The sequence below is a fragment of the Mobula birostris genome, chromosome 22, assembly GCF_030028105.1.
Source record: "Mobula birostris isolate sMobBir1 chromosome 22, sMobBir1.hap1, whole genome shotgun sequence".
Classification (NCBI taxonomy): Eukaryota; Metazoa; Chordata; class Chondrichthyes; order Myliobatiformes; family Myliobatidae; genus Mobula; species Mobula birostris.
The window spans coordinates 28722711-28750015 of record NC_092391.1 but is presented as its reverse complement, the minus strand read 5'-3'; the positions used below and the strand labels follow the sequence as shown (position 1 = coordinate 28750015).

The 27305-nt window shown below is 43.8% G+C and overlaps 1 protein-coding gene across 2 annotated transcripts in view; it reads right to left on the bottom strand.

Annotated features, from left to right (window-relative positions):
- The window catches only part of vav2 (vav 2 guanine nucleotide exchange factor), a 213427-nt gene that overhangs the window by 26347 nt on the left and 159775 nt on the right, over positions 1–27305 (bottom strand). For both annotated transcript variants that reach the window (XM_072240493.1, XM_072240492.1), the window contains exons 9-15: positions 26615–26714; positions 21076–21171; positions 19920–19988; positions 18483–18569; positions 15289–15374; positions 13695–13827; positions 1605–1714 (exon numbers count right to left, since the gene is read on the bottom strand). In XM_072240493.1, coding sequence (XP_072096594.1) covers positions 1605–1714; positions 13695–13827; positions 15289–15374; positions 18483–18569; positions 19920–19988; positions 21076–21171; positions 26615–26714 — 681 coding nt within the window. The remainder of the gene's footprint in view (positions 1–1604; positions 1715–13694; positions 13828–15288; positions 15375–18482; positions 18570–19919; positions 19989–21075; positions 21172–26614; positions 26715–27305) is intronic.

The window sequence follows — 27305 nt, the reverse complement described above, 5'->3', positions numbered from 1 at the left end:
CCGGCCCTGCCTGTGCCTGTGAACTGATGGTGTCCTGCCTCCCTACACATACTGGACTGGTCTTTAGGCGCCCCCCAGTTTTCTTCCCAGAAACATCAAAGTATCCATAACCAAATAAAAAATCAAGGAAGGTGAGCATATCTTCGGATCAAAAGACACAACTCGAGCAAGACAATCTTTGTAAGGGTTGCTCATGCATTTGCCTCAGAGGACTTAACCTGGAGTCCCATGTCTGTCACAACCACGTCTCTTGATCAATCCCTCCCCTGCCAATTTACTGCCCAACCTACAGAGAAGTGTGCACAATCAGGATCAACATCAGGAACTCCTTTATAGCCTTCTACCAACCCTCTTCCAGGCAAGGAACAAAGTGGAACTTTTAAGAGTAGTTACCGAGTCAACGAGAGAAGCAGACCTTTCAGCCCAGCATATACATGCTGGTATCCAAACAGCCACTGGCATTACTCATACATTAATCCCATCTTTTATACTCCCCGCATTCTTATCTACTCCTCTCAGGTTTCCCTGCTCTCACTAGGGGCAATTTACAAAGGCCATTTAACCTCCCAGTCCATGTCTTTGAGATGGCAAAGGAAACTTGAACACCCAGTCATGTGATGCAAAATTGCAAGCTCTGCACAGATAACACCAGAGATCACAGGAAGCATGAAGCAATGTTCCTACTATCCAAGTCACCCAAGTAATTTAGGTTATCCTTAAGCAGCGCATGTCTTACCATATTAGGTATGCGCCTAAGTTTAAGATGCTCACAGCCACAAAGAAGTGCTAAGTACTTTGTCAGCTGTGGACACTTATTCTGGTTGCACGTGTTCTTCACTAATATATTTATATCATGTTTACCATCCAGACCACCTGGCAGTACAATCATTTAGTGATAAATGAACCTCAGCGACTTTCAGAAGACAGAATTTCCCAAAAAATTGTAACAAGCCCTCAGCCCGGGATGTACACCGCATACATTCTCTGATATTAAATTGAACCATTGAATTAATCAGAAAAAAACAAAAATATGAAGCACCTGCCAGAATAAACATTTGAAGAAGACTTGAGAGGAAAATAAAATAGCTTTGACTAAACATGAAACTGGAGCCTAATCACTTTGCTCTGTGTATTAGCAAGGCATTCAGAGAAAGTCGAGCACAAAAAAGCTCCACTCATCAACGTTGCAAGGACCCGCCCTCTTTTGAAATGGCATGTTTCCCATTTAATCACCTTCCCTCCTTCCTTCAATTATCCAGCTCTCCTTGGTTTTAAAACCCCAAATTCCCCAGTCTTCTTCAATATGCTTTGTAAGTGTACGTTGGCTTTCAATAACTTCTGTACTTGGACCTCCTGAATCACATTTCAAAATGCCTTACCTGCCACAGTTTCTCCTGCTTGTTTCAGACATCAGTGAATGGGGGAGAAGAGAGAATTCTGGATTCCATTTCTCATAATCAAGACATACATGATTGTCACTCCAGACCGATTTCATAAGTTAAATTTCAGTCCAAAATAACCAGTACACCGAGTTTTGAAAAGCAGCTCATTATAACATCTCACGGGGCTTACTGCATCAGCCAAGAGGTTGCTAAGAGACTTACAATGCCATTTCAAACTGCTCCATCCACTTCCTCTTCATTTCCTCTGTTTTGCAGAACAGCTGGAACCCCTGCTTGCCCTGGAGGTGAATTAAATAAAATGCGTAGGACCACTGAAAAACAGAAAAGCAAAGCCTCTCAGTTAGAAACACAGGAAAACAATGTCACCCACTTGACCCCTCAAATTCAGCCCTGCTGAAGGCCAGATACCCAACGAGGGGCAACTACTGAGGAATAAAGTCACATTATTTCTATTTTGTTTCATGTATTTAGTTTGGGGTTTGGGCATTATCAGCAAGGTCACCAATTTTGACCCACTCCTGATTGCCCTTGAGATGGTGCAGACCTTATGAAGATTGGGTTGTCTTTTTCAGGACCTAAATCCAGCAACAATCAAGGAGCAGTAATACATTTCCAAATCAGGACAGTGAATGACTTATACTTTATACTTTATTGTCGCCAAACAATTGATACTAGAATGTACAATCATCACAGCGATATTTGATTCTGCATTTCGCGCTCCCTGGAGTACAAATCTATAGTAAATATTAAAAATTTAAATTATAAATCAAAAATAGAAAATAGAAAAGGGAAAGTAAGGTAGTGCAAAAAAACTGAGAGGCAGGTCCGGATAGTTGGAGGGTACGGTCCAGATCCGGGTCAGGATCCGTCCAGCTGTCTTATCACAGTTGGAAAGAAGCTGTTCCCAAATCTGGCCGTATGAGTCTTCAAGCTCCTGAGCCTTCTCCCGGAGGGAAGAGGGACGAAAAGTGTGTTGGCTGGGTGGGTTGTGTCCTTGACTATCCTGGCAGCACTGCTCTGACAGCGTGCGGTGTAAAGTGAGTCCACGGACGGAAGATTGGTTTGTGTGATGTGCTGTGCCGTGTTCACGATCTTCTGCAGCTTCTTCCGGTCTTGGACAGGACAACTTCCATACCAGGTTGTGATGCACCCTAGAAGAATGCTTTCTACAGTGCATCTATAAAAATTAGTGAGGGTTTTAGTGGACAGGCCAAATTTCTTTAGCTTTCTCAGCAAGTAAAGGCGCTGGTGGGCCTTCTTGGCAGTGGACTCTGCTTGGTTGGACCAAGTCAGGTCATTTGTGAACTTGACCCGAGGAACTTAAAGCTTTTGACCTGTTCCACTTGCGCACCACCGATGTAAATTGGGTCATGCGGTCCGCTACTCCTTCTGAAGTCAACAACCAATTCCTTCGTCTTGCTGACGTTGAGGGATAGGTTATTATCTTCGCACCATGCCACCAGGTTAACTTCCTCTCTGTACTCAAACTTATCTTTACCCGAGATAACGGCCTACGATTGTGGTGTCATCAGCAAACTTATATATTGAGTTCAATGGAAACTTGGCTACACAATCACGGGAGCTAAATGGAAACTGCAGACAGAGCTGCTCCTATGCATCCGCTACCCTTGTACTTCCTGACAATAGAAGTTATCACCTTGAGAGCTGGGGTCAGAGGAGCCTATGTGTTCACCAACAATGCGTTAACTAAATGGTAGAAATTAATAAACACAGGGTGGTCAATGGGGTAACAGTCAAGTGGTTTACTTTGGGCTGTGGGGGCGGCACGGTAGCGTAGTGGTTAGCACAACACTTTACACTACCAACGACCTGGGTTCAATTCCCAGCACTGCCTATAGGGAGTTTGTACGTTCCCCCTATGACTGCGTGGGTTTCCTCCGGGTGCTCTGGTTTCCCCCCACAGTCCAAAGGCATACCAGTTGCTAGGTTAATTGGTCATTGCAAATTGTCCTGTGATTAGGCTGGGATTTAATCAGGCGTTGCTGGACAGTGCGGCTTGAAAGGCCAATGTCAATAAATAAATAAATATAGTCCCAAGAGGTATTGTAGCTGCATTCATCCAGACAATTGGAGAATACTTCTTCACTTTCCTAATTTGAGTAAAAGGTGCAGGAAAGGCTTTGAGATGCTTGCTACAGGATTACCTGCCCTGGACTGCTCTTGTAGCCGTGGTATTGATGTGACTGGTCCAATTGAAATTCTGGTCAATGGTGATCCCCAGGTGCTGAAGGTGGGGGACTCAGTGATGGCAATGCCATGGAATGTCAAGGTTTGTAGTTAGACATGTTTTGCTAGAAATGGCACAAATGTCACTTGCCCACGAATACATCTTGTTTCAGACTTGCTGTTTGTCAGCATGGACTTCTTCGTTGACTAATTGGTTGCAAACAGAACTGGTTCAGTCAATAAATGGCCCACTTGTGACTGATGGATAGAAGGTCATTAATGAAGCACTGAGGATGGATTGGTCCAGGACACTCCCCTGAGGCTGGGATGATTGACTTACAAGGGCCACAACTATCTTCCTTTGTCCAAAGCTTGGCTCCAACTAAAGGCGTATTTTGCACTTCGCCACTGATGTCAGTTTTACCAGGACTCGTTGATGCAAAACTTGGTCAAATGCTGCCTTGGCAAGGGTAGTCAATATCAGCTCCATGTTCAGAATTTGGGATCAACTCTGTGACGACGCCTGGAACTTAGTTACTCTCAAGAATCTCTAACCAGGCACTAGTGATCAGGTTACTCATGACAAAGTACTACTTGACAGAACAGTTGATGAAATTTTCCATCACTCTACTGGTAAACTAAGAGTACACCGAATAGACAGTAATTAGCCAGAATCGATTTGTCCTGTAGCTTGTGAACAGGCCATACCTGTGCAACATTCATACTATCCAGTAGATGCCAATGTGTATGAGAACTCAGAGAACCAGAGTCACAGGTCCATAGTTGCCTGGTTGCACAGGTAACCATTACCTTAACCCATTTCTTGATGTCAGGTGAAATATGTTGAATTTGGTGAAGACAAACTTTGATGGTGGGATTTCTGGAGGAAACTAAGGTAGATTATCCACTTGGCAGTTCTGGGCAAAATAATCCTGTAGCTTCAGTTTGGACTTAAGCACTGACAAGCCAGGACCCAAGGCTGTTGAGCATCCTCGTTTTGCTAACTGTTCAATTGTACACCATCCCTAAACGTAGTGGGACAGCCAAGCTCTGGTCTGATCCATTGGTTGTGGGATTATTTAACTATCTACTGCATGTGGTTTTCACTCTTTAGTGTGCTGCAGCTTCTCCAGACTGGCACCTTGGCATTTTCAAGCGCAGTTGACGTTGCTCCTGGTTTTGTGTATTTTATTTAGAGATACAGCACGGTAACAATCCTCTCTGGCCCAACGAGCCCTGCCAGCTAATTACACCATGTGACTAACTAACCTACAAACCCATACGTTTTTGGAAAGTGGGAGGAAATACCAGAGTACCCAGAGGAAAATCATCCAGTCACATGAAGAATGTACAAACTCCTTACAGACAGGGGTGGGAATTGAACCCAGGTCACCGGCACTGCAACAGCATTATCTGAATTACTGTTACTTCGCCCTTCTGCAGCTCTTACTGAACCATACTCGATCCCCTGGCTTGACAGCAGTGTTGGAGCAAGAGGGAGAGCAAGCCAAGAAGTTACAGTTGTGGTGGCTCCGGGCCCCTCATGGATGCCTGTTCCATTTCGCACAAATGGAACGTCCAATCGCAAATGAGAGAAAATCTGCAGATGCTGGAACTCTGAGCAACACACACAAAATGCTGGAGGAACTCAGCAGGCCAGGCAGCATCTAGGAAAAAAGTACAGTCCATATTTCTTTTCCTAGATGCTACCTGGCCTGCTGAGTTCCTCCACCATTTTGTGTATATTACAATGGAGGGTGTCTTCATTAGGTACATTTAAAGTGGAGGTTGGTAGGTTCATGATTAGTAAGGGTGTCAAAGGTTACATGACCAATGCAGGAGGATGGAGTTGAGAGGGAAAATAAATCGAATGGCAGATCGGACTTGATGGGCCAAATGGCCTAATTCTGTTCCTATGCCTTATGGTCTTATGAAAATGGGACATTATGAGCAGAGCTCAGCTCTACTGATGATATCACAGATAAATGTGTTTGCTACAAATAGACTAAAAGAATATGGTCAAGTGCATTTATCTTTTGTGTTGGTTCAGGGACTGGCAGCCTTGCCCATCAGCACCCATCCAAAGTCAAAGCTGAGCTTATTGTCATATGGAAGTGTACACATTTGAATAGATGCAACGAGAAACCTACTTGCAGCAGCATTGCAGGCATTCACTCAGTGGCCACTTTATGAGGTATACCTGCTTGTTAAAGCAAGTATCTGATCAGCCAAACATGTAGCAGCAACTTGATGAATAAAAGCATGAAGATATGGTCACGAGGTTCAGTTTTTGTCCAGACTAAACATCAGAATGGGAAGAAATGTGATCGAGTGACTTTGACCGTAGAATGATTGCAGGTGCCAGACGGGGTGGCTTGAGAATCTCAGAAGCTGCTGACCTCCTGGGATTTTCATGCACAACATCATCTAGAGTGGTCAGAAAGTGGTGCAAAAAACAACACAAAAAAAAACATCCAGTGAGCAGCAGTTCTGTGGGTGGAAACAACTTGCTCATGGGAGAAGTCAGGGGACAATAGCAAGACTGGTTCAAGCTGACAGGAAGGAGGCTGCAACTTAAATAACCACACATTACAACCGTGGGATACAGAAGAGCATCTCTGAATGCACAAAGTGTCGAAACTTGAAGTGGATGGGCTACCGCAGCAGTAGACGACAAGCGTACACTCCGTGAGCACTTTATTAGGTACAGGAAGACGAAGTCAAGTGGCTGGTAGGTGTATAGAATCATATAAATGGTATTCATAAGGGAAACATAAATTAAACATAAATTATACACAATTGTTACAATTAGAACAAAATCAAAGTCCATTTTAGTGCAAAGTGATTAAAGAAGCCATGGTGTTTCTAAACTGCACTGATTACTGCTATCCAATCACAAACAAGAGAAAATATGCAGGTGCTGGAAATCCAAGCAACACGCACAAAACACTGGAGGAACTCAGCAGGCCAGGCAGCATCTATGGAAAAGAGTACAGTCGGCGTTTCGGGCCGAAACCCTAAAGTTGGCTCAAGAATTGAATGGTCGAAGGGAAGGTTGAACCAAGCAGACCTGGTGCTATAGGGCTTCAGGCTTCTGTACCTCCTGCCCAGTGGTGGCTGTGGGAAGATAGCATGGCCTGGACGGTGGGGATCTTTGATGGTGAGATGTCGCCATCTACAGGCAGTGCTTCGCATAGATTTTGCTGATGGTGGGGAGGGAAGTGGCCATGACGTATTGGGCTGAGTTCACTGTTCCCTATAGCTTCTTACGTTCCTGCACATTTAAGTTGCTATCCAGGCCTCGATGCAGCCCAGACAGCCTGGTTAATTCTGGTCCTTTTGGAGAAGAGCAGCGAAGGCCCCCACCCTAAGAACATCCTATGTCCTTACTGCTTTCAGTCCTTCTTTCAAGTGTCATTCAAGAGCAGGCCCTTCCTTAGGCAGCAGTTGAATCTAACCATGACCAACCTCTACTGGGCTGAAGTGCTGTGAGGGGTTGGTCATGGCTCGGATCAACTCCTGCCTAAGAAAGGACCTGGATCCACTGCAATTTGGCAATTGCCACAATAGGTCTTCAGTGGATGCAATCTCACTGACTCTCCACTCTGCCTTGATCCCTGGGACAAAAGCAATATCTACGTCGGACTGCTGATTACTAACTACAGCTCAGCATTCAACACAATCATACCCTTAGTTCTAATCAACAAGCTCCTAAACCTGAGCCTCTGTACCTCCCTCTGCAACTGGATCTTTGGCTTCCTCACCAGGAGACCACAGTCTGTGCAGATGGGAAATAACATCCCCACCTCGCTGACAATCAACACTGGCGCACCTCAAAGATGCGGGCTTAGCCTAGTGCTCTGTTGTCTCTACACCAACAATTGTGGGGCTAGGCACAACTCAAGCACCTTCTATAAACTTGCTGACGACACAACTATTGTTGGCAGAATGTCAGATGGTAATGAGGTGGTGTACAGGAGCAAGATAGATCAGCTGGTTGAGTGCAGTCACAACAACAACTTGCACCCAATGTCAGTAAGACCAAGGAATTGACTGTGGTCTTCAGGAAGAGGAAGTTGAGGGAACACACACTAGTCCATATCAAAGGATCAGAAGTGAAAAGAGTGAGCAATTTTAAGTTTCTGTGTGTCAACATCTCTGAGGATCAATCCTGAGCCCAACGTATTGATGCAATTACAAAGAAGGCACAACAGTGGTTATAATTTATTAGGAATTTGAGGAGAATTGGTATGTCACCAAAGACACTCACAAATTTCTACAGGTGTACCATGGAGGGCATTCTGACTGGTTATATCACCCTCTAGTATGGACGGGCCACTGCACAGAATCAGAAAAAGCTGCAGAAAGTTGTAAACTCAGCCAGCTCCATCATGGGCACTAGACTCCCCAGCATCCAGGAAATTTTCAAAAGGGGATGCCTCAACAAGGCGGCATCCATCATTGAGGACCCCCGTCACCCAGGACAACCTCTTCTCATTGCTACCATCAAGGAGGGGGTACAGGAGCCTGAAGACCCACACTCAACGTTTCAAGGACAGCTTCCTCCCCTCTGAGATCAGACTTCTGAATGGACAGTGAACCCATGAATGTTGCCTTGGTATTTTTTCCTCTTTTTTGCACTCCTTATTTAATTAAAGTTTGTTACATATATTTATTATAATTTACAGTTTTCATTTGTATGCATTGCAATGTTCTGCTGACGAAAAACAAATTTCACAATACATACCGGTGATATTCAGCCTGATTCTGACAAGATACCATTCCATGACCATGCCTACTTCAGGCTGTACTTGACTGGTCTGTGGGGTACGTCTTCCCATTTATATCCAGTCCAGCTGTTTGAGAATTGGGATTGGCAAGGTCAGGAGCAACTCTGCTCGGTCTGAATTCAGAGCGGAGGTTGATGCCGGGTGGTCTTTCTATTTTTGTCCTTTTTGTTTCAGCTCAGCGGTGATGGTACAACTGAATGACTCACTGAGTAACTTCACAAGTAATTAGCAGGCCTGAAGTTACATGTCCGCCAGACAGGGTCAGAATGTTGGACTTCCTCTCAAAGATAATAATGAACCAGAACAGGTGGTAACTATAATCTGAACGTTTTCGAAATCTCCACGATTAGGTCACATTATTCTTGTTTTTCTAGTTTCCAGAACTTATGTGAACTTCTACTTCACAGTTGTCATGGTGAGACTTTAACTTGGGTTTGTGGATTGTTAGCCTAGGCAATTAGGTTCCTGGTTTCTGAACTACTGCTACTCCCAAATACTTTTCGGCAGAAACACTCTCCTTAGACTGAAGCTCTCTCATTTTTTTCCGCAGTCACTGATTTGCTATACTGCACTGAGGTCCTGAGGCTCCTTGTTAAAGATTAACAAGGAGCTAATCTTTGTTCTTAGCTCCTAGCCCCAGAGTGATCCCTAACCCATACAGATCCATCCTAACCTTGCCCTTTACCACTGGACACACCAGTGGTGTTTACTCCCTCTGCATCCATTCTTTAGTCTCAGCTCCAAACAGCTTCCACTGATTTACCCAACTACACTGATGGTGATTGTATACCCTAGGTCGGACAGCTGCTACCAAGGAAATACTTGGGCTTGTGCTTTTCCGGTTGTTTTGTTAGGTCAAGTTGGCCCTGGTGGATGAGTACACTTAGCCTGGGAATCTGCTCTGCTTCAGTATGATACAAGGGGCTGAAGAAATTTGTGGTCACTGACTTTAATTCCCAGCTGTCACATTTGCCCTTTCCCATTCATGGAGCTTTCCTGCTAATGTAACATTCTGCCATCCTGTTGGAAACACTCTGCCTATTTCACACTCAAAATTAGGATATTATTAGATGCCTGCAATATAAAAAGCCACAGTTAATCAAAACCAGTTGATCCGTGGTTAGGTTAAGAACCTTTCCTTAATCCAGACATTCCCGGATGTTCAGTAGAGTCAAATTCTTTCCCCGCATGAACAGCTGGGAGAGGTGGAGGCAGTAATTCATTTCAGCTGCAGAAGGCCGGAGTCCAGACAAGAAGAGTGGAACACAAACCACGAGCACTAAACAGGCACCTGGCAACCATCATTGGGTAAATGTTTGCCTCGTAACCAGCCCGCCTTATCCAGCAACACAAACTTTCCCCAAATAAAATGATTTAGTACATAGAGTCCTTGTTATGAATGAGGAGTAGGGCAAGTACTTTCCATAACTAAAAGACAGACATTTCTCAGGCCCTTTCATCTGTAAAAGCTTTAATACCAGTGGCCATCTAATGTTCCTAATCATCGCTGTGGAAGCTTTAAACATAATGTGGTGATGGTGGTGGGAAGGGAGCTGTCTTGCAGAGATTCCCTGATTCCTCCTTGACTCCACAACAACATTCATCTTTCACATGATCTCTGTGAATTGGAGGCCACTCAAGTCACACAGCCAAAGTTGTTCCGTGACATGTTTACTTTTGGGGCCATGCAGTTGTTTTGCCTGGGGTTAGACAACAAATCCATCCAGTGTTAAAACCTTTCATTCACAGCTCAGGCCTAGTCCCAATCCTGTCCTAATCAGAGTGAGTGTATGGTTTAGCAAGAAGCTCCAGGCAGAAGTGACCCTAACACCTAGGACACCACAGGAGGGGGCTCTGGAGGACCATTTGGTGTTTACCAACATTGCCAAAATGGTCTCACCTTATGACTACCTGCAGAGAAAGCCAACAGATTAACAAGGACAGGAGGAGTAAGCAGTTGCCTGACACAAATCCATCCAGCTATCCACCCAGTGAAGTGTCATGCAAAGATTACCTCAGGCAAATGGTCACCCGACAACCGGAAGAACTGGCTGCCTCCAGGCAGGTGCTCACCCAGTCATCAACGTCCCCAGCTACCTATCACCCCGCAACCATGTGGTCAAACTTTCACCAAGTAAGAACCAACCAGCAGCACAAAGCTTCACCACAAAATGCGGAGGGGGTTTTTCCAACGGTGGGAGGATCTAGGACCAGGGACACTGCCTCAGAATACAAGGGTGTCCCGTTAGAACTGAGACAAGGAGGAATTTCTTTAGCCAGATTGGTGAATCTGTGGAACTCATTGCCACAGAATCAGTGGAGGCCAAGTCACTGGGTATGTTTAAAGCGGAGATTCATTAGTAAGGGCATCAAAGGTTATGTTGTGAAGGCAGGAGAATATGGTTAAAATAAATAAATCAGCCATGATTGAATGGTGGCGTAGACTTGAAGGGCTGAGTGGCCTAATTCTGCTCATATGTCCTATGGTCAAAACAAATATCCGGTAACGAGTGAAGAAAGCTATCACCCTGGATAAATGTTTATCCAGTAATCAGTAGCACAAACAATCATTAGATAAACATTTCCTGGTAACCATTAGGACAACCTAATACCAGTGAACATTCTACCAGTAACGATCAAAGTAGATGATTAGCAAGTAAGTCAGTAATATCAGGCAAAGATATGTGTTACCCTAATCTATTGAGTACAACACTCCGATTCCAGACGCTATTTCATAAAGGGGGTTAGAAAGCCCTGCTCTGGGCTTCCTTCCTTTGTCCTATACAGGTGTCCCCCGCTTTTCAAACGTTCGTTTTACGAAACCTCACTGTTAAGAAAGACCTACATTAGTACCCTGTTTTCACTTTCAGAAGGTGTTTTCACTGTTACGAAAAAAAAATACAGCGCGCGATAAAAAGCAGAGCATTGCTGAAACACGTGCCTGTGAGCAGCCGTTTGCAAGATGAGTTCTAAGGTATCGGAAAAGCCTGAAAGAGCTCGTAAGGGTGTTACACTTACAGTAAAACTAGACATAATTAAGCGTTTTGATCGTGGTGAATGAAGAAAGGACAACGTGAGTTTGGCTTGTGGAAGCTGACGAACATGATGTTGAAGAGGTTTTGGCATCCCATGACCAAGAACTGACAGATGAAGAGCTGATGCAATTGGAAGAAAAGAGGATAACAATCAAAACCAAATGAGTAATGATAAAGTACGACTTTAATTTTGAAAGGGTACGTCAGTTTAGGAGGTATTTGCAGGATGGTCTGAGTCCTTATTAAAGAACTGTATGATAGAAAAATGCGCGAGGCTCAGCAGTCAAGCAAGCCTTCCACATCAGCCACAGCAGACGACGAACCTCGACCTTCGACGTCGAGGCGGGCAGACATAGAAGATGATGAGCTGCCTGCTCTAATGGAAACTGACGATGAGATGACACCCCAGTGTCCCACCACCCCAACCCCCGGGCCGTGGACAGATACCGATTCGCAGAGAATGCAGCAGTAGCCAGGGGGCACACAGCACATCTTTAAGAAAAAAGCCGAAATAAACAAGCTAATTAATTAGGTGCCACCGACGTGTAATTGTCGGGCCAGATCAAAGACGACGCAATCGGAAATCGGCACTGACCTGGGCCGACAATTACGTGTCGGGCAGCACCTAATTAATTAGCTTGTTTATTTTGGCTTTTTTCTTAAAGATGTGCTGTGTGCCTCCCAGCTACCGCTGGACCCCTGCGTTCTTCGCGGCAATGTATCGCTCGGCGGCCTGGAGGGTGGGGGGCCACTGCACCACCCAGACTCTGACTCAGCCTAACACACCATCATCAGTGTGCTCCACACTGTCCCAATTCTGGTAAGTGATACTACACTGTACATACATTATTTCTACTTTATATCGGCTGTGTATTTTTACGTGTTAGTTGGTATGATTTGGCAGCTTCATAGTTTAAAGGTTACTGGAGAGAGTGTTCTTGCCAACAGTGCTTGCGTGAGATTTTCTGCCGACGGTGCTTGCGTGAGATTTTTGCTACGAAGAACAGTTCAGTAATGATTGTGGAAAAGTATTTCTACTTTATATAGGCTGTGTATTTATCATATCATTCCTGCTTTTACTATATGTTACTGTTATTTTAGGTTTTATGTGTTATTTGGCATGGTTTGGTAGGTTATTTTTGGGTCTGCAAACGCTCACAAAATTTTCCCATATAAATAAATGGTAATTGCTTCTTCGCTTTATGAATTTCGGCTTACGAACCGTTTCATAGGAACGCTCTACTTTCAGATGGTGGGGGAAACCTGTACTGTTTATCCGAGATGTTCCTTTATTAAATACACATTAGAGCTCGAGACTGGTCAATATAGCAGCAAAATCTAGAGACACCAGCTGACTGATTAAAATCAGCATTTGGTAGGGAGATAATATGGAGGCCACAAGTATTTCTCAGCAGATGACTTGCAACTACTCACCATTTTCCCGTGGGACTAGGAAGCATGAAAGAACACAGCAGAAAAGTCAGTCAGCATCGTGCTGAATTTAACAAATGTGAAAAGCAAATGAGATTGATCACAGGTTTCACACTACTAAGGATTGTCTTATCTACTCCATCACATAACACTGCCCGAGATGCTGAAATAAACTAGTAACACCTCTCCAGAGGTTTGTCCCATCCGGGACCTTTCGGAGTAAAACAGATCAGAACAGGCCATCACCTTGAAAAGGGGCTTGCAGGCGGACGGAAGGCCAGTGCTGCAGTAACAGAAGGGATGAACTGCGGGGAGAGACGAGGGCCGTGTACAAAAAGGAGCGTGGGATAAGGGGAGGGCTATCAAAGATGGGAAGGGATCTCAGGGGCTTGGGAAAGGGCTGCAAAATACAAGAAGATGCTGTTTTTAATGGTAAGGGGCAGTTCGATTGGGGGGGGGGGGCGATGACCTGAATGGCCTGATTCTGCTTCTATGTCTTATGTGGACAGACAAGTTTAAACTAAATCATACAAACTTAATGAACATATTGGGATGGGGAGCGCAGCTTCTATTATCCCAACACTGACACTGGTTTAAATTTCTAAATTCTGAATGTATTTCCCTACCCTAGAGGCACTGTGCACTGACTGGAGCCCAGGTTTCAGTCACAGGAGACATGCACCTTCAAACTCACTCATGCATAAACAGGCACAGTCTAACCACACACGTTCTTTATGAGATTCCAACAGACCTGGGCGCAGGTACATCACCACCCCAATTACACTGCAGCTTAATGAAATCTGCCTGTTGGTTGGAACGCAATATCATAAAGCCACACTCGCAGTTACCTTTCTCAAATCCTTGTTATTCATGGGGTCATCGGTCATTTTATGAGCCTGTAGATCAATTATCTCCTTCAGCTCGTAGTTGTAACCTTTCCGCTTACATACAATCACCGCCTTATCAAAGAGGAAGAGGTACCTGGAACACAAACAGCAACAGCTCCAACAGGGCTCCCTGTGCATTTCACTCACGAGTCAAAAAGACAAGGCAATACGGCCTCAGCACCTCCACTAACTCAAAACATTCACCAAGATCAGCTCCACTAGGTATAGGCTCCGGGCGCATTGGTTCACACTGGTGGATACACCATAGATATTGTGTCCAGACGTCACAGATTACGCATCCTCACTGGGAGGAGTTCTCGGGATACCGACCCTCACACCTTCGGACTGCATGTCCTCTGTTGTTCTGGACTAGTCATCAATACACATCGCTGAAACTAACTGGTCAGTTATTTATTTAGAGATTCAACACAGTAACAGGCCCTTCCGGGCTAACTGCACCCATGTTACCAATTAACCTTCTAGCCCGTATGTCTTTGGAGTGGGGGATGACGCTGGTGAGGTTTTATCGTGTACAGAATGTGTCACTTTTTTTAAATTGAGAAACAAGGCAGAGTAGGCCCTGCCAGCCCTTCGAGTTGCGACGCCCGGCAACCCCCAATTTTTTAATCCTAGCCCAATCATAGAACAATTTACAATGACCAATTAACCTACCAACCAGCAAGACCAAGGAGCTGAGTATTGACTACAGGAGGGAGAAACTGGAGGTCTGTGGGCCAGTCCTCATTGGGAGATGAGGGGTGGAGAGGGTCAGCAATTTTAAATTCCTCAGTGTTATCATTTCAGAGGATCTGTCCCTGGTCCAGTGTGTAAGTGCTATAACTAAGAAAGAATGGCAGAGCCTCTACTTTCTCAGAAGCTTGCAAAAATTTGGCATGTCATCTAAAACCTTGACAAATTTCTCTCAATGTGTGGTGGATAGTATATTGATTGGATGCATCACGGCCTGGTATGCAAACACCAATGCTCTTGAATGGAAAAGCCTAAAAAATTGGTGCCTATAGCCCAGTCCATTACAGAGAAAGCCCTCACCACCATTGAGCACATCTACATGGAGCACTTTCGCAAGAAAGCAGCATCCATTATCAAGTCCATGCTCTCTTCCTCCTGCTGCCATCAGGAAGGAGGCACAGCAGCCTCAGGACTCACACCACCAGGTTCAGGAACAGTCATTACCCTTTCAACCATCAGGCTCTTGAACCAGAGGGGATAACTTCCTTCATCTCAACAGTGAACTGTTCCCACAACCTATCAAGGACACTTTATTCCATGTCCTCAATATTTATTGCTTATTTATTTTTAGTTTTTTTTTCATTTTATATTTGCACAGCCTGTTGTCTTTTGCACATTGGTTGTTTGTCCCTTTTGTTGTGTGTGGTCTTTCATTGTGTTTCTTTGTATTAATTGTGAATTCCTGTAAGAAAATGAAAGGGTTGTATATAGTGCCATATACAATATGTACTTTGATAATAAATTCACTTTGAGCTTTTGAATTTTGATCTGCCAGCCTCAGCAAGGTTACCTTCGACATACTCACCGATCCTGTTTTGTTCTGTTAACTGTGGAGCAGACCTTCAATTCACCATCAATCTTTGGTCTCCCATAACTTGCCAGCGACGTTTGCTGTAAAAACAAAACACGCTCTCAGATAAATTTTAATTTCCATGGATTCCCAAGAAAAGCTAAGAACTGCAATTCTTGATCTTCACTGCTTGGTAAACTCCAATTCTCCCTCCAAAACAAATAAAATCCCAAACCTTTCCACACCCCGCTCCACCCCGTGAAGTCTGGCTCCCAGTTATTCAGAAGCACACAACATCTTCAGTGTCTATGCATCCCCAAGGTTTCAATACGCACTCTTTAGAAACAAACGTCAATATCCAACTCAACAGCAATATTTTAGCTGCTGAAACCTACTGGCAACTTAACAAATCCCAGTCTTCAAAGAAACCTGATCCCTAAAGGCAATCTTGCCATGTAAAATATTTCAAGATGCACCAACTCTATAAAATTAAAGGCCCCTATTATACTCACTACAGATATACCACAAGGAAAAATAGCTGAGGTCCTCAATTAGTAAGACCCCTTCCACATACCCCATCATCAAGCCAGTGAGTCATTTTATCCTCTCGGGCACATCATTTATTGAGACATCAAGGTGATTTTAAGATGTTCCGTGAAAAAAAAACTTGGAATATTCAGTCATTAATTGCAATTGCTGTGCTAATTCAAGGTGTCCATTTGTTAGTCTGGATTTTGCAAACAATTTTGGGGCTAATTGATGTTAGCATGATTCAAACGCATCTGGAATCAGATACTGATTATCTGCATTTTTTTTATAATTTAGCTTGTACATCTAATTCTACTGAAATATTGAGGGCACAAGCTGAGAGAAGCTCATACAAATGTCTCACACATGAACAGGTGACCTGAGTTTGTCAGCGCGACTGGAGGGTGCATTGATGGTAGAGGCAGAGCAAGAAACAAGGAACGTCCACTTCCCTACAATTGTCAAGGCAGTTGATGAGGCATAAGTGGGAGTTAGCTTGATAGTGAACACCTAGGAGACCCCACCTCACAATGTCACAAGTTGTCAGGGGTAACACGATAATTTGTAACACACATAAAATGCTGGAGGAACTCTGCAGGTCAGGCAGCATCCGTGGAAATGAACAGTTGACTTTTCAGGCCGAGACCTTTTATCAGGACCTGAAAAAGGATCTCAGCCCGAAAGGTCAACTGTTTGTTCATTTCCACGGATGCTGCCTGACCTGCTGAGTTCCTGCATGTTGTGAGTGTTATTTTGGATTTCCAGCATCTGCAGAATTACTTGTGTTTATCATAACGCAAGATATATTTATGATATAGTAGTGGTCCTAGACCCCCCCCCCCCAAAACCAGTAATCCCTTATAAGTCATTCTTTAGAGCACAGAGCTAAGAGAACCTCCTTTAGGCAAAGTGTACAGATATATCCTAGAGCACACATCTTCTCATCCATGCACAGAAAGGTTTAGTATTCAAACATGCTATTGCAACAGGAATTGTGATTATTTCCCATGACGGCAGATGAACAAGCTATACAAAAATGTGGGAGATCCAAGAACCTCCTGCAATGACTGATCTAAAATATTTCAAGATATAAAACAGTACAGATTTCAATGACAGCAGTGAGAGAAAAGAAATCAGACTGTATTTTCCCAGTAGAATGCAGTAGTAATGTGTCGGCTATTCTAATCATTTCTCTAGTAATAGCCTTCCTGACTCTGTGACTGCCATGTACTTTTTTTGCAATATCTATTAAAATAGAACACACTGATTTTTTTCTCTCCTTGGGAAGGTCTTACACAAGAGATTTGAGAAATATGACTTTATCCTCCATGTCAAAAAAAGTTAAGTGCTGAAGTGCTGCTACAACCTTGAACGTCACAGGCAACACTGTTGTGGATGTATTGTAAAGACAGCTTCTTTCCTCCCCAAGTAATAACCTCAGCTTTCACAGTATACAAGGTCATTTGAAGCTAGGAGTGCTCTGAAAAGGTGATGAGTAGAGAGAGCTTCCTGCTGAAAATCCTCCTCACAGTACTATCCCTCTCTTTCACCATCCTGGTGTGGTTTTGCTTGGTCTCACAAGTTATGCTGGACAAAAAGAACCCAAGCAAGATGTCCATGCAAAAGTTCTCCTGACAATTCTTATGTGCCCAATGGCATAGGGCAAAGCGCTCCAGTCCTTTTAGGTGAAATACAGAGAGAATATCACAAAATTAATTATAGGTGTTGGTGAGGTCTTGACAAGAGTGTCCAAAAAAAGCTACTGGTGTGTCTCCAAACAGTTGTCAGCTCATCTCAATCAACAAGTGAACATTAAAAGCTCAAACAAGTGAAAATCTGCAGCTGTTGGAAATCCAAGCAACACGCACAAAATGCTGGGGGGATCTCAACAGGCCAGGCAGCATCTATGGAAAGGAGTAAACAGTCGATGTTTTGGGCTGAGACCCTTCATCAGGACTGGAGAAAAATAAGATGAGGAGTCAGGATAAGAAGGTGGTGGTGGGAGGGGGAGGTGGGGTGGAAGGTGAAACTGTGGGGGGAGGAGGGAGGGATGAAGTAAATAGCTAAGAAGTTGATTGGTGAAAGAGATACAGGGCTGGAGAAGGAGGAATCTGATAGGAGAGGACAGAAAGCCATGGAAGGAAGAAAAGGGGGAGGAACACCAGAGGGAGGTGATAGGCAGGTAAGGAGATAAGGTGAGAGAGAGAAATGGGAATGGGGAATGCTGAAGGGAGGACATTACCGTAAGTTCAAGAAATTGATGTTTATGCCATCAGGTTAGAAGCTACTCAAAATGTTGCCTTTCCAACCTAAGTGTAGCCTCATCGTGAAACTAGAGGAGGCCATGAATAGACATATCGGAATGGGAATGATAAGTGGAACTAAAATGGATAGCCACTGAGAAATCCTGCTTTTTCTGGTAGGTGCTCAGCGAAGTGGTCTCCCAGCCTGCAAGGGGTCTCACTGATACACAGGAGGCTTCACCAGTCTCCTGCTCTATGGTAACCACACCCTGGGTTTCTTCATGATGGACAATAAATACAGGTATTGCTAGTGATGCCCAGATCCTGTCAATGAATAAATACCTCAGAGACACCATTCCTCTATTGTCAATATCTTACTATCCAACATAACCCAGGCCCGATACCTGCCAACACGCCCCTCTCCAATTCTGCACTTACAAGGTTCTCAATGGAACACTGGAATTCAGAGATCTTCTTCAGTGTCTCATTGTCTCTTTTAACTTCATTGATATACATAGCCAGATCCTGAAATAAAACCAAACGCCCGGTTATTGAAAGACCAATAAACACTTGTCATTGGACGTGATTCGGTACCTCGCCAAGTAAATTGAAGGAATGGATATTCTAATGACTCCCTGTTGTGAGGTATACACTTCCAAAGTACACTGAGTTTATGTTTGAAGCCTGACTTTCAGCATTTTGTAGAAATGGTGACATTGCATTGAGAACCAAGCTGTCAACTTTAGTTTGTTCCTTTATTTATGACTTTTACAAACTTTTCCATTTCGTTTTTTGGCCCCCATCACATCCCAGGATGAGTTGTGCTTTCAAAGTCAATGTGAGCCCCAGGTGATGAGTGCTGGTCAGATATTTGACTGTGAGGACAGCAAAGCTGAGACAGATCCTGTTCTCACCCAGTACTCAAATCCACATCCCATTAATGAATAAACAGGGGAAAAAAGACCCCCAAGGATACTGGGACTAGAGATAGTACAGTATTAACACTGCTCCATGGCACAGCTAATAGTTTCATTGACCTGGGTTCATTCCTAGACTCAGATGTTGCTCCTGTGGAGTTGCACATTCTCCCTGTGACATTTATGCATTTCCTCCCACATCCGAAAGATGTGCAGAATGGTGGCTTACTTGGCCCATACAAATTGTCCCTATCGTGCAGGCAAGTGGCGGAGTCTCAGGGTGTGGGAGGAATTGATGGGAGTGTGTGATGTGGGACTAGTGTAAATGGTTGCTCGATAGTCAGTGAGCCTAACAGCTTGTTCCTATGCTGTGATTCTATGAACTAATGTGGTCTCATTCAAAGTCCAGGGATGGGGCTTTTCCTACCTCTGATGTGCATTTGTAGCTCTGGGCTGGACACTTATTGAACGACCATTTATATGCTTTATGTTAGCCCAAAAAATAAAACTATAGTGTTTACCATAAAAAAATGACACCAATGTGAAGAATCAAACATGAAAGAAGCTTGCAGACATCTATTCTGTAAATAGTTATGAAAATCATACTCCATATTGAGTGAGCTTCTGATGTTAATCAAATCAGTCAGTAATGGCAGAGAAGTAGATTGCTTTTCACGAGGGAGTGGAGCGAGACAACGATACCAGGGAGGAATTAGTGAGCGGAGGAGATACCAGATGAACAGAGTTTGTCTCTGTACCAGATGTTCGGCATATGCCAAACAAGGAATAGTCGGGGCTGGGGGAGAGCATGAACAGTAGAACAATTGAGACAGACTCCGGGGAGGAGTTAAGGGAAAGGGCCGGTAACAGAGAAGAGCAGAAATCTGGACATTACATGCTGCCGTGTTCCTAACTGAAGTGCGTGCTTCACCCTCACACAACGGTCTCAAGCACTTACCTGCATTGCCTCCAGTGCCTCCTTCAGCTGCTGCTTCTCGGGGCGGTCACTGGAGTGACTCAGCAGCTCCTAGGAGGCAAACACAGCAAAGACTGAGGGGTTGCACATTCAGTGCAGAACTGAAGCTTTTTGACTGAGATGTGAACAACGTAATGGACTCGAGCAAAGGGACAGAAAGTGCAGATGATCAGGGTGACGGTGTTGTTAAGAAGGTGTATGGTGTGTTGGCCTTCATCAGCCGTGAGATTTGAGTTCAAGAGCCGTGAGGTAATGTTACAGCTATATAAGACTTTGGTTGGACCCCACTTGGAGTATTGTGTTCAGTTCTGGTCACCTCACTACAGGAAGGATGTGGATACTATAGAGAGACTGCAGAGGAGATTTACAAGAATGTTGCCTGGATTGGACAGCATGCCTTATGAGAATAGGTTGAGTGAACTTGGCCTTTTCTCCGTGGAGCGACGGAGGATGAGAGGTGACCTGACAGAGGTCTATAAGATGATGAGAGGCATTGATTGTGTGGATAGTCAGAGGCTTTTTCCCAGGGCTGAAATGGCTAACGTAATGGGGTATAGTTTTAAGGTGCCTGGAAGTAGATACAAGGGGGATGTCAGAGGAAAGTTTTCCACACAGAGAGTGGTGGGTGCGTGGATTGCACTGACAGCGACGGTGGTAGAAATGGATACAATAGGGTCTTTTAAGAGACTCTTAGATAGATACATGAGCTTAGAGAAACAGAAGGCTATGCAGTAGGGAAATTGTAGGCAGTTTCTAGAGTAGGTTACATGGCCCCAAGGGTCTAATGTGCTGTAATGCTACATTTCTATGATCCTTGATCACAGGTCAAAGGGTAAAGCAGGTCAGTTAGTGCAGGTCATTGAGTGCCAGAAAGAGGGGAGATACTGCCGAGAAGCATGAATCAGTGTGTGACACAACAACTGAGACACAAGCCCTGCACTGATCCTTAACTTCTGCTTTACAATGGCTTCCAACCTACTCCACAGCATCAACCTCCAAACTGCACTGAGCTTGTAAAAGGACTCCATCACACTGATTCCAACCCTTTCGATGCTGCTGACTTTTGACTGGCTTGAGTGTAACGAGTCAGGCTCAGTTGTCTCCTTCCAGAATGAGCCGGTGTGCAGTTGACACTCACCTTCAGCAGGAGGTGATACTTCAAAATGCGCTGCATGGGGACCACCAGCAGATCTTGCAGTTTAAACTTCCCTTCCTGAACTTTCAAGGTACACTCCTGGGCAAAGGAAACAGAAATAGATTGATTTGAGTCCCGATGAAGTGTTTCTGCCTGAAAACTAATCCACCTGCTCAATGATAATCTGAAGATTCCACCACAAAGGACACAAAGAAATACAAGATTTGGAGGAAAGAATCAAACCTACACTCTTTGGAAGCTAGGCAGAAAGCAAGCCTGAACATGTCAAACACAGAAAATGGCTGACAGAGACAATGAGAGATGGTGTATGAAGATCAGAGCTGAGAATGCATAGGGGGAAGCGGATACATACAAAGATGATAGATAGATACTTTATTGATCCCAAAGGAAATTACAGTGTCAAAGTAGCATTACAAATGCATACATATACAAATATTAGAAGTAAGAAAGAATCAAAAAATCAGTTACCTCAAACAGTCTAACAGGAGGGGGTCATCACTTCCCTGGCTATAGATTAACTCATTATAGAGCCTAATGGCCGAGGGTAAGAATAACCTCATACAGCGCTCTTTGGAGCAGTGCAGTTGGCTTAGTCTATTACTAAAAGTGCTTCTCTGTTCAGCCAAGGTGGCATGCAGAGGGTAAGAAGCACTGTCCAGAATTACCAGGATTTTACATAGGGTTCTTTGTTCTACCACAGCCTCCAGTGTGTCAAATTTGACTCCTATAACACAGCCAGCCTTTCTAATCAGCTTATTGAGCCTTTTGGCATCACCTGTGTTGATTCCATTGCCCCAGCACACCACCACATAGAAGATTGTGCTGGCGACAACAGACTGGTAGAACATGTGAAGGAGATGCCTGCAGACTCCAAAGGACCTCAGTCTCCTCAGGAAGCAGAGGCGACTCTGGCCTTTCTCGTACATAGTCTCTGTGTTGGTGCTCCACTCAAGTCTGTCATCCAGGTGCACCCCCAAGGCATTTGTAGGTCCTCACCACAACCACATCCTCACTATCAATAGTAACAGGGAGCAGTGCAGGCTTAGTCTTTCTAAAGCCCATCACCATCTCCTTTGTCTTACTGATGTTGAGCTGCAGATGATTCAGCTTGCACTGTTTGACAAAGTCCTCCAGCGGGGCCCTGCTTCTGAGCTGCATGTCAGACATGGCTATAAGCAGCACCTGTGGAGCCCCAGTGCTGCTCATAGCCATGTCTGACACATAGCTCTGAAGCCACACGAACTGCGGTCTGCCAGTCAGGTAGCCCATTATCCAGAATACAATGGAAGTGCCAGCCTGTGCTAAATGGAGCTTTTCTCCCAGCAATGAGGGCTGTTTGGTATTGAAGGCACTTGAGAAATCAAAAAACCTGATCGTCACAGTGCTGCCCTGCTTATCCAAATGGGAGCAGGCTCTGTTCAGCAGGTAGATGACAGCATCATCGACTCCAATGTGCTCCTGGTAGGCAAACTGCGGGGGATCGAGAGATGATCTGACCAGGGGTCAGAGGTGAGCCAGGACCAACCTCTCTAGGGTCTTCATGATGTGTGAGGTCAGGGCCACTGGACGGTAGTCATTCAAGACTTTCGGTTGGGCCTCCTTGGGTGTGCAGGGACTAAGAATGGGAAGGGAAAACAAAAATATAATCACACGTGGAACATGGTCACATGGCACATTAGTGCACGACTACAGATAGGAGAGTCATGTTACACTGTAGCACTGTTTTGCCACAATGTCAAATTCGTCTATTAAATGTTAAAATGGATAATATCTCACTGTTATCTGTATTGACATAGAGGAGTATATTTTTAATCTTGCCATCTCATCTACCTCTGCTACCCTACAGAGAGATGAAGGTAACAAGACATGCATTCCATAATTTATATTACATGTTATATTTGAATGCGTGCTGTATACAGAATAAGGTCAATGAACAGTTACAGATTGGCATGTATGATGTTGTAGGCATCACTGAATCATGGCTGAAAGAACATTATAGCTGGGAGCTTAATGTCCAAGGGTATACACTGTATCAAAAGGACAAGCAGGAAGGCAGACGTGGGTGGTGTGGCTCATGTTAAAAAGTGAAATCAAGTCTTTAGAAAGACGTGACACAGGGTCAGAAGTCGTTGAATCATTGTGGATAGAGCTAAGGAACTGCAAGGGCAAAAATACCCTGATGGGAGTTATATACAGATCCCCAAGCAGCAGTAAGGATGTGTTTTACAAATTACAATGGGAGATAATAGTCATGGGGGATTTCAATATGCAAATAGATTGGGAAATTCAGGTTGGTGCTGGACCCCCAGAGTGGGAATTTCTAGAATGCCTCTGAGATGGCTTTTTAGAGCAGCTCATGGTTGAACCCACGAGGGGATCAACTATTCTAGATCAGTGCTGTGCAATGAACCAGAATTAATTATAGAGCTTAAGGTAAAAGAATCCTTCAGGGCAAGTGATCATAATATGATCAAATTCAGCCTGAAATTTGAGAAGAAGCTAAAGTCAGATGTATCAATGGAGTAAAGGGAATTGCAGAGGCATGAGAGAGGAGTTGGCCAAAATTGATTGGAAAAGAACACTGGCAGGGATGACAGCAGAGCAGCAATGGCTGGAATTTCTGGAAGCAGTTCAGAAGCCATAGAATATATACATCTCAAAGAGGAAGAAGTACTCCAAAGGCAAGATGACACAACTGTAGCTAACAAGAGAAATTAAAGCCAAAATAAAAGTAAAATAATAATTAGTGGGAAGTTAGATTATTGGGAAGCTTTTAAAAACCAGCAAAAGACAACTAAAAAATTAATTAAGAAGGAAAAGATGGAATACAAAAATAAGCTAGCAAATAAAATTAAAGAGGACACCAAAAGTTTCTTCAGATACATAAAGGGTAAAAGAGAGGCGAGAGGAAACATGATGTGTTGGAGAAGGTGCGGCTCCAAGGAAGCAAATCATTTCCATATTTTCTGGGATTGCTCTAAATTAAGTTTATATTGGAAAAGTATTCATAGAACATTAGTTAAGGTACTTAAGACCAGATACCTCTGAACTTTGAGACGCTCTAATTGGGGCATGTATTGTTTCTTGATCAGAAGAAAGATATAAAGTTGCTGCAGGCCCTTTTAGCAGCAAGTAAGAAATCAATCACTAGAAAGTGGCTAAATCCAATACCACTTACATTAGAAGATTGGCACGAAATTATCTTGGAAATATTTAAAATGGAAAAGATGACTTACTCCCTGAGAATTCAAAAAGAAAAATTTTATCAAATTTGGAATAAATGGATTGAATATATAACCCCAAAGCAAGCAGACTTTAGATGACTCTCCTAATGATTTATACTGCTCTTCTCATCAACACAGTAATATTGCTAACGTAAGCACCCCTGGTCTAAATGTTTACTGTTTTTGGTTTTTTTTTTGGAAAATAGAGAATTAACACAAGTAAAGGAAAAGATTTGGGAAAGGGATAAAAAATGGTAAAATTAAGTAAATAAGTACATAGGGATTGGATAATTATGTTTGAGGGTAGGAGCAAACATGAACAAGTTAGGATATAAACACCTACAATGGGTGTTACATAGGCTTACATACAACATTTTGGACCAGAAAGAAATGGTCCAGAAGAGATGTATGGAAATTTTTATTAATCCACTATTATTACTATTTTTCTTAACAACTAATATCATTACTTAGCCTAATAGAGTAGAATTTCAACTGCACATAATTATCTATTTAAGTGTCTAATTTCTTTTTATATCATCTTAATGTGTACTTAGGAATGTATAAATAATTATAGTTTTATACATATATAAAAAAAATGGAAAAGGTTATACATGTGAAAAAAGTTCATGATACTTGCGAATTCCTTATCCAAATAAAAATAAAAATTTTTTTTTAAAAAGAGAGGCGAGAGGATATCGGACCACTCACTTGAAAACGATGCAGGAGGTAGTAATGAGGAACAAGGAAATGGCGGATGAACTGAATAAGTATTTTGCATCAGTCCTCACAGTAGAATTCACCAGCAGTGTGCTGAAGTTCCAGAGTGTTAGGAGTCAGAAGTGTGTGAGGTTGCCATTACAAGAGAGAAGGTACTTGGGAAACTGAAAGGTCTGAAGTTAAATAAGTCAGCTGGACCAGATAGTCTACACCCCAAGGTTTTGAAAGAGGTCGCTGAAGAGACTATGGAGGCATTAGTAATGATAATTCAAGAATCATTAGGTTCTGGAATGGCTCCAGAAGACTGGAAAATTGCAAGTGTCATTCCGCTCTTCAAGAAGGAAGATCCATCTCCTCAAATCAACAAATGATCTGTCTCCTCACAGTCCACAAACGATCCATCTCCTGAAATCCACAAACGATCCATCTCCTCACATTCCACAAACCATCCATCTCCTCAAATCCACAAATGATCCATCTCCTCACATTCCACAAACCATCCATCTCCTCACATTCCACAAACCATCCATCTCCTCAAATCCACAAACCATCCATCTCCTCAAATCCACAAACCATCCATCTCCTCAAATCCACAAACCATCCATCTCCTCAAATCCACAAATGATCCATCTCCTCACATTCCACAAACCATCCATCTCCTCACATTCCACAAACAAACCATCCATCTCCTCAAATCCACAAACCATCCATCTCAAATCCACAAACCATCCATCTCCTCAAATCCACAAACCATCCATCTCCTCACATTCCACAAACAATCCATCTCCTCAAATCCACAAACCATCCATCTCCTCAAATCCACAAACCATCCATCTCCTCAAATCCACAAACCATCCATCTCCTCAAATCCAGAAACGATCCATCTCCTCACATTCCACAAACCATCCATCTCCTGAAATCCACAAACGATCCATCTCCTCACATTCCACAAATGATCCATCTCCTCAAATCCACAGATCCATCTCCTCAAATCCACAAACCATCCATCTCCTCAAATCCACAAACCATCCATCTCCTCAAATCCACAAACCATCCATCTCCTCACATTCCACAAACCATCCATCTCCTCACATTCCACAAACCATCCATCTCCTCAAATCCACAAACCATCCATCTCCTCAAATCCGCAAACCATCCATCTCCTCAAATCCACAAATGATCCATCTCCTCACATTCCACAAACCATCCATCTCCTCAAATCCACAAACCATCCATCTCCTCAAATCCACAAACCATCCATCTCCATCTACTCACATTCCACAAACCATCCATCTCCTCAATTCCACAAATTATCCATCTCCTCAAATCCACAAACGATCCATCTCCTCTCCTTCTGCCGTCTCCATTTTTCTGTCCTTATATCCTCCATGATCCTACCCTCACAATTTCCTTCATATCCCCCCCCACAGCACCTGCTTTCAATCCAGACTCAGCCCCTCGCATTCCACCTCTCACTGATTCCTCTTATCCAACTTGTCCTACTCGTGTCACCTCAGCTCCCCCAGCTCCAACATCCAGTACAAGTCATACTAACAATCGTTATTGGTGCCTTTACTTACTTCAATCTTGTTTCTTATTTCTTCCCGAGATGCCATGAGTTGGTCCAAGGTCTTTTGTGAAGTCTCCATTTGGCTGCAGTACTTGCCATATATCAATAGCCTATAAGTATAGACACAAACAACGGGAAGATGAGAGAAAGATTTGGAATGGTAAAGGGCAAGGCAGGAGGAGCTATCTCCTTCTTGCTTCATTTGGCTGCCATGCTAACCCTGGCCCAGAGGCTTCTCAGTGTTAATAAGATCAAGAGTAGTCACTCTCATCGAGCTAATTGGGCTGAGGAGGCTGCACCTTCCATCAGAAGCGACAGGAGGTGATGAGAGGGTCAATTTTATCTTGACAGCCAGCACATGGAGCAGATGCTGCCTGTCCCCAGCAACGCCCACGCTCACAGTGCTAACCAGGGTGAAGCCACAAACTCCATACCTCTGCGGTGAGCAACTTACACCATACAAGTCAGTCAGTCCAACACCAAGCCAAGGCTGATTTACGGCTGCAGGAGCACCAGCAGGGAGGGCAGGGATGTCATTCTGGTTCCCAGCACGATACCTCGCAGTCCCAGTTAATATCTTTTTAAAATGTGGGGGTTATGAGTGTTCTGACTGCAGAACTGAGAGAGTTAATACAGATCAGCTTTTTGTATGCAGTGCTAAAAGGCATACCAGACTGTGTAGGTATCTGTTCACTGAGCTC